At 39.3% G+C, this 8,988-nt stretch overlaps 1 protein-coding gene across 1 annotated transcript; it reads right to left on the reverse strand.

Annotated features, from left to right (window-relative positions):
• Nucleotides 1-1,306: 1,306 nt before the first annotated feature.
• On the reverse strand, nt 1,307-8,662 carry LOC115189993 (transcription factor AP-2-alpha-like; the record flags this gene model as incomplete). The annotated part of the gene is made up of 6 exons (XM_029748524.1): nt 1,307-1,919; nt 2,774-2,912; nt 4,507-4,625; nt 5,192-5,417; nt 7,045-7,096; nt 8,228-8,662. Coding segments are annotated over 6 exons (1,254 nt in total), but the record flags the coding sequence as incomplete, so codon positions are not given.
• Nucleotides 8,663-8,988: the final 326 nt, after the last annotated feature.

Below are 8,988 nucleotides of genomic sequence, written 5' to 3' on the forward strand. Positions count from 1 at the left end.
TAAGTTATATTCCAACTGAACGCTGTCAAACAACACCAATAATTACAGACAGCCTAGTAGTAAAAAATATTTGATGCATATCTTAAAACAAACCAAAAAACAGAGTGGTAGGGAATGGCAAGTGCAATAACCTTCAACACAGCCGTGTACATCTCACTGATTTTAAACAACGGTTTCGCTTGAGGGCTGGCGCTTCACACACGCATCAAACACCAATGTATTCATTGTTTTCTGTGTCATTTGGCACGGTAAAAAGCTCCGCTGCGTTTTGAATGATCCTGTGCTATGAACTATGAGTTGAAAGTATATGTGTTTTTTTTTTTTTACTATAGCCTACTTGAGGGAAACAATGGGTTCAGCTGCTTATTGCAAGGAGCAATTGTCAGGGGACAGTTAAACGCAATTACTGTAACCGGGCTGAATAAAAAAAATTTGCCAAGAACAAAAATACACCCGGGCGTATATGAACCACTGAATAAAAAAATTAAAAGATATGAATACAAATCGACATGAAGCGTATCAAATATTTATTTTTTCTGGGCAACAAAGGACTATAATACATTGACAGGCATGGGAACTATTGCCAGCAGAGGTCTATACAATACAGCTAAAACCGCCTCCAATTTGGACATACAAGATATCAGGTGGTCCCAAATGTTTTGAATTTCTTCGAACATAAAAAAAATAATCTAAAGACAATATCCATTTATTGCTTTTATGGTGCTTCAAGGGAAGAACAAGAGGTGAGACGTATTCTGATTGGCACAACACATAAAATCTTGTATAAAAACAAGAAAGTAGAAACACAAAAGAGTTCTTATCAGGATATCGCGTATGCTCTTTTCAACAACAAAAAAAACGGAATAGAATAAGGATGATAGAGAGAAAAATTGAGGTTTATTTCTATTACATTTGTTCACTTGCTTCAATGTCGCCTCAACATGCTACAAGAGGGCTGAATTGAAATATCCCAGAGAAAAAAAATACCCCAAACTTCTGTTTTCTAAGAACCATAAAACCACATGAAGAACTAACCGAATATTTAAACCCACTAAAACAGGAGGCAACAGATAAATAAAAAATAAGTTTCAACAGACGCACCATATTTACAATTCCCATTAAATTACAGATAAATAAATATATACATACATGAACACAGATTCCCTTATATAACCGTGAATCGTGTTGAAAGTTCAAGTTGGTCATTTGGAGTGAGAGTCTGCAACTGAAGTCATGACATGTAAATGTGGATTTTTCAAAGTTTATTATTCACAATACTGATAAGAATTCATCCTCTTTTATCTTCTTTTGTCATACGGTTACAATCGTAAATGGAGATATAATGGTCGCTGGATTTCAGTCCCTTGCAGCTCATAAGAAGAGGGAGCAGGCCTACATAAAAAGTCCTCCATGTGGCAAAGACCTTTCTCTCTCTGGAGCTGTTCCTTTGCGCCTTTCAGCAATTTTTTTCTCATGAATTATGGTGGGCATCTTGCACGTCGCTTTCCGAAAATCCAAAGTTGAATGGTAGTAAAAACAAACATGTAAAATCATTGCGAGATCAGGAAGTGGCCAGTTTACTTGATCAATAGTATATATGTATTTATAATATTTATATTGGGCTTTCAGGTGAGAATCACTTTCTGTGCTTCTCGTCTTTGTCTCCGCCTTTAGTGCCACTGTCTGAGTGACTGTTGTTGTTCAGGTACATTTTGTCCATGGCTTTAATCGCCTCGGTCAGATAGTTCTGGAGAGCGGTGAGGGCCGCGCACATGGCCGGGGTCCCGAATCCGTGAGAAATGAGACTGAAATGGGTCAAGCAACTCTGAATCCCTGGCTCAAGAATAGGTTGTGGTCGAGAATTCCCCAAGGGAGTACGGTCCTGGGAAAGCAGGTCTGTGAACTCTTTGCATATTTGCCTAAAAGGGGAGACAATATATGTGTTAATTACAATCATAATTCCAGTCTGCCCTAATATAAATTCAGTGTAAAAGAGTTGGCTAAAAATGCTATTAATTTGATAGAATTGATATAGTTGTTAGCACAACATTAGTGTGGCCTATGGCATATTTGCTCAAAGTGACGTAGGCTATAGGCTACGTGTGATAGACCTACTGTAGTGTCAAAATGTTTTTATGCAGTGGGGAAAGGTTATGTTGGCGTAGAACCAGCTATGTGTCAATGCAAACGCAATCACAGCAAACAAAATGGTTGCGTGTGGATGAGGCCTGCTCAATCGACCGACCAATGACACAGTACACTCCAGTTTGGAAAGGCTAATATAGGCCAATTCGTCCACGTGTTTTATTTAATGCTCACGCACCACTGTAAACATGTTTGGCATGAATCAAATGAAAAGAGAGTTGGGATTTTAAATTCAGTTAGTTGACAGGGTGGAATTCCAAAAGTGTTTGTTCATTGAGCATTTTGTCGCGTGCATAACATCGGGTGGTGACTTCTCCGGCGCATTAGAAGCTAAAATAATTTGACTTTAGTCGATTCATTTTTATCCAATAATTTTTGTTGGTCAGTTGTAATGTGTCACATTCATTCAGAATGCAATTAATTAGTGGGAAAAAAAATACTACAATGTAACCCAAATAGCAATGCCATAAATGTAACACTTCTGAAATCCATGAAAAACCTATTAAAAAGCCTACAACAAACGACCATCCATTTGAGTTTGTGTTTGCAAACACTGTCGATGTAAACATGAGAATGACTTGAAAACATTTTTTTGGGGACATACGAAATGTGATAACATAACACTTACTTCGTTGCCAATAACATGTTTTTTCTTTGGACGTGTTCGTTTGGGTCGGAATGCTGGCGGGTATATTCAGCTACTGCTTTGGCTGGAAACTCTGTCTCGCATACATAACCAAAATCTCTGGCAAGATGCACTGCTTCGCCTAAGAAGGAAATAATGGATTGAGTGTATAATATATTGCTCTGAATTGGTGACATCAAATATAGACCAATTAACACTTCCACTTAACAGATGATTAATCTAATGAACGTCTTCGGCCAAAGAGAAGGCCTTATTTCCGTATCCATGTCTAAAGCAGTAGGCTATATAGCACCTGTAGCCTTTCTTCTTTCACATTATGGAACAAAATGAAATGTTATGAATACAAGTCAGGCACCATACGTCCTTTTGAGAGAAGAGTTCACTATCAGGGAAACACTACAAAAATATTACAAATAGCCTCATGTACAACACCATGACATCGATTAGCCATCCCTAAACATTATTGAAAGTCCAGCAGATAATAACATAGGAAAGCAATTTTAAAAGGCTATATACGTAAATCTCGCTCCGACATACTTTAGCTTTGAGAATTATAGGTTCATTCCATTGAGGTCTGCCTTTTTGTTGATTTTGGTTTTAATTTCCTGAAACAGTTGGGTTTTTACTGCGGGGCTTCCTGACATAAATCTCAACTCCAGAAGAACGCATGCGCGCCAATTATCGTCAAAGCTCAAGTCCAGTAAACTCCTTTGTCGTTTCCATAAAATGGAGCGGATCATATACAATAACAGCACTTCAGAAAAAAAGCATAGTCTCTTCACTAAATAACCGAGAGCCTTCACCCCCCTCACCCCCTCCCTCCCTTATCGCAAAGAATCATTTGTTCAGCCTCATTACCATACAGCACCAAATTTCAATGAAGCACAATGAATATTGCATTCAGTCTTCGGCTGTAATGATTAAGAGGAACCAATGAACCATCCCATGCTTTCACCTTTAAAACCCACAGCTCACCAAATACCACCGCGTTGAATAATAACGGTTCAACTTTGCAAGCAACATTTCTTTATTCAATAGCCAATGCCATCATCACAATACACCGTAAATGACTCATTTATATTATTTCATAGGCTCACAACATATAGTTCCTCCATAGGTCAGTTCCACTTCCATCACAGAGAAAGAACGAGCCCAGTGTAAATAATAGTAGACCAACACCAGTAGCTGTAGCCTAGTAGTGGCCTAGTAGTAGCCTAGGCCTACTGGTACTAGCTTAATAATAATAAACGCCTTCTAACAATGATCATGATAACAAGCCACTAAAATAAATCAATATAATAAATCAATCGATCCACTTCTGCCAGAGGTGAAACAGCTCCACACTCCCGCTAGACATAAATAAGCAAATGCCCATAACCCGGCTTCAACAGCGAGCCTAATTCATCTGGCACAAACTAGGCCAGCAAGGCTAACCGAGTCCTACCTCACAATGTAGTAAGTAGCCTAGCCTTAGGCCCATGCACTTTTACAAAGAGAGGATTGCACACGGGTAGGCTAAATACACAGGCCAATGTTGCGTAAAGCCTCTAGAATAATTACCATCATCATCTCTCTCAAAAATACACAGATATCCTTCATGCATTATTGGTCGGCCCAAATTACACTAACGTACTGATTTCAAATGTTCCCCCTGAAACCGTTCAAAAGCACCTGCTACCGGAACCGGAATTCAGATCATTTACAATGCAACTTACCTTCAACTAGTGACGTCAGCAGGGTAACGTTTGCAGCCTTGCGTCTACCTGCAGGTAGATTTAATCCAATTTTATCCAATTTCTCTCTGAGGGACCTTCCGCCATTCTTAGACTTGGCTCTGTGACAAGACAGTAAAAATAGGTTGCATGAATAGGCTAATTTATAAAATGGCATGTTCAATATTTATTCAACCCTCAATTGGACACACTATCTGATCCAAAAAGCGTTGAATGAATATTATTTAATCAAAGAGATAACTATCTATTTGGCATCGTGTTTCTTTCATGTGCTTCTGTAAATATATCGGTGTCTATAGGCCAGTTTGCGTGTCAATATGTCAACTCACTGAAACGGCTTTATTTTAGTAAATACACAATATACAGCCAAAATACTGGCTTTGCGTCTAGCTTAGAATCAATAGACCGAACATTACAGTAGTTTACTTTTGGTGTAGGCCTATGTGATGTGCTGAAACATGTGTTACAGGGTTGAGGGTAAGGCCAACAGTCCTACATTCATTTGTGGGCTACATTGCGAGAAAACAAATTCAGTGTGTGCGTAAAGTTAATATGGAATTTAACAGTCTGCCGTTCGGGCTGTTTTAAATGCAGGAGGTGTCACGCTTGGTCGATTTTAATTATTCGTGGGATAAAAAATGAGGAGAGACATTAAAGTCCGGCTCACCTTCTCAGCACCCCGCCCAGCAGTGACGCGTTGAGGCACTCAGGCGGCGAAAGTCGTCTCTGCACTTCCGCCACCGTGACCTTATACTTTGATGTGGAGCTAAGCAGAGACAATCGACCCGGAACAGAGCAGAACACTTCGTTGGGGTTTACCACACCGCCAAAAAGACCGTCCTTATTTATCCCAATGGTGGAGACATTGTTGTTCTTGGATAAAGAAACTGGACCTATGGAAAACAAAGACCAAGTTCAGTGAATCTCATTCAATGTAGACCCTTAACCATATGATATTAATATCAAACGGAGTGTGGGTGTAGAGGTTTACACAAAATTCTAACATTGCGTATAGGGTAGGCTAAGACAGGCCAAATCATAATGATAATATTAACACGAATCATAACATATTATATAAACAGGCCTAATAATAATATGAATAATAATTATGTATTGTTTTCTTGTTGGTGTTATTAGGTCTCTGCACAAAGGGCTAACCATTGCTAAAAACAATTTTATCGTATTTTAAGGCTTTGGTATAGGCCTATAGACCCTATATTTGTTTAGGGCTGGCTATATATTACATTTGACCTCTGAAACATGGCACATTTTTTGCAGACACACGCGCACTCTCTATGTTGCAATTGTACAATACACACCACACACACATCACGCTGAGAGAAGCTGATTTTCAAATATCCACGGTCCCCCTCAAAAATACATTCGCGCGTGTCATTTCTCTTTGCAGGGTTTACCGTTTTGTGTGCAGGAACCGGAGACAAAAGGACTAGCCTTTTGGATAGATCACTTGTGACATTAAGAGCTCAGGGGAGGCTAATAGAGACAATAGAAGCTAAACGAACTCTTGAGATTACTAATATAAGAAGCAATTATCATGCTGACGCGGAAAGAGCATCTCTCAAGATTCATCCTCAGCGCATCTAATTTGACTTGACAAAAGACTCTACATGGCGAGAGGAGTAACGTTCAACCTGACCATGAAGTTGGTCTCAGACGCCCGAAATTGTCTTACAGTATAGGAGAAAACAATTAAATTCACACGCAATAATGCTAGGCCCATCTATATAATGCAACACTGAACGCATTATTCCACAAACAACCGCAGCTATGTAAAACATTGATGGAATTGGACTCTATAAATGGTTTAGAGACCTTGCCTATTTTTGCAGGTTGAGATTTGTTCCACCTTGATGCAGGATGTGGTATCATCTTGATACTGAATACATACAGCATTAACAACTGTCATGTTAGATTTGCTCCTGAAGTGCAAAGAGAACTACTCACTGGACACAGACGTGACTTCAACGTCTAGTTTTGATTTACATTTGGTTGCGTTGTCATCTAAGGTGAATTGAACGTGAAATCAACAGAAAAAAGTAATTGGATTTAGGTTAAAAGTTGAGTAAAAAATACATATATAATATAATCTTCTGTTGATTACATCTTATGTTGATTACTTTTTTCAAATCCAATCAGTTTTCCACGTTGACATCATCGCATAGATTTTTGGGTTGAAATGACGTGGACAGTGGGTAGTCTATAGGCCTTTATACGATATCGAGCGAAAAGGATGCAACACATTAAAACCTATAGTATACAGCATAACCTATGTAGGGCATATTCGCATCTGACTACTTTGAAATGCTGACATTGGCCTTCATTGATTAAACATGTGCAGTTAGTTTGATGCACTCGAGCTCACGTATTAAAAAACACTGCGCATTAATCCATTTGGTTCAGTGAAGCCTTAGCTACCGCACCGAGCTCCCGAGTAGTGGTGGACTGGTGTGGTGTTCCGCTTGTGCAAACAGGCATGGCATCTCGAAGGAAATTGCTTACCTTTTTTAATTACAGTCTGGTCTGGGATGTGAATTCCTTGATCCTCAATATGCTGCAACACACAGATGCACAAACACTATTTAATAAAGAATACAATGGAATTAATCTTACATGTCATGCTGTTTGCAAAAGGCTGGCGTGTAGCCCACAATCAGACAATATGGGGGGCCTATAGGTTACCTGTTATTATTTTCAATAAAGGGGGAGGGTTATTGTCTATAGCTGTTGGGCAGGGTGCGTCGTGCACACCAGAAATAACGCCTCATAATCGTGACCTGATTCCATCCACAGATTGGCTACTTACGAATAACTATTAATTATATTAGGAATAACGGTGGTATTACAAGCCGTGCACGCTAATTAGAGATTAGGCCTTTGTTTTCAAAAAAACGAAATGCTTCCTGACTATAGATAGACCCTTTACTTATTCGATTTCTTGGTATTATCCGCTGAGCGATGGAACTTCATCTAAAACATGGTGCTCAGTTAATGTATAAAACTCCCGAGTGGACTGTTGTATTATTATAGCTCACAGACCCCCGCTCGTATCCGGACTTGAACGAGTCTTTTCAATGAGCACAATTCAATTAAATATGAAGGGAGGATATCCAGAATCGCGTCAAAAAATGACAGGGTATATGAATCGTGGTATCCCATCCATTTTGTGAGAGGGGTTTGAGATCAAATTATAGTCCTCAGAGCTGCAGTTTAGATGTGTTTAGTTTAGGGTAAGTGTTATTTATAACACCATGTATATTTTCAGTGGAGGGGGGGGTAAACAAATTATCTGTAATAAGGCTAATAACGTGCAAACACAGCTCGAAAATAGACTGAATAATCTATGCAAGTAGGCTTGTATAACATGTTTGACTCGAAGGCGTTTGTAAAATCAAATTGCGGTTGATACATTCATAAAAAGGCCTCTGTCAATTAAATTCAATTACGGACATCTTTTGCTATTTCTGCATTTATAAAATTGAGTCATAAAATGTAGGCCTTAACATTTAATACAGAGCTGCCAATTTACAGCAGCAAACTTTAATAGAAGGCTACGCGTGAAATAATCATTTCTAAATCGTAATTATAAAATAATAATAACAACAATTATTATGATAATATCAATAATGTGAAAGTAATAATGTAATAGTAATAATAATATAATTACCAAATAATGCTGAATTACCTGAACATCTTCTAAAGAGTGATGTATTCCATGGATTGGGATAGAATCTGAGAGTCCCGTATCGAGTCCGTGGCCCGACGGCAGGAGCACTTCTCTCCGATACTCTCTACAGAGCTGATGGGGCAAGCCGCGGTGCTGGTGCAGCAAACTACTCTCTTGACTCTGCCTCTGGCCCGGCCAGCCAGGGTGCTGTGGCTGCGGCTGAGCATGCAGGGAGTTGAGGGAGTAGGGGTCGTTGACGTGCGAGTAGGGGTCCTGAGACTGGGAGTAGATGGGCTGGTAGGGTGGGGGAAAGTACGGTGGCTGAAAGTCGGAGTTTGGGGTATGGGAGAGCGGAGGAGCACTATACGGAGACTGGCCCACGCCTCCCAGCTGAGGTAGTCTGGCTGTCCCATTGCTGGTACCGTCGTGACGATCCTGCAGAAAAAAAAGGAATCGGAGAAATTAAACCTATACACCAACCCTCCATTTTACCCGTTTTCACCGGGGCTTTTATGGACTGTCACCTACCATCAGAACTATTGCGTGTGTATCCAAATGTGTTGGTTGAAATTAAATAAACTATGGGCAATATTGAATTAAATCAGATCCCTGTTGAACGGATGAATAATAGCCTAATAATAATGATAGTAATACTAACGATAACAATAATAACAGTGATAATTATTCTAAGCCAATAATACACTCGTATTTGACCGTTTTCTAAAAATAAATAAATGAATAGGCCCACAGTTGGAATATTTCGATACTGATGTAAAATG

The sequence above is a fragment of the Salmo trutta genome, unplaced genomic scaffold (assembly GCF_901001165.1).
Source record: "Salmo trutta unplaced genomic scaffold, fSalTru1.1, whole genome shotgun sequence".
NCBI classification, from domain to species: domain Eukaryota; kingdom Metazoa; phylum Chordata; class Actinopteri; order Salmoniformes; family Salmonidae; genus Salmo; species Salmo trutta.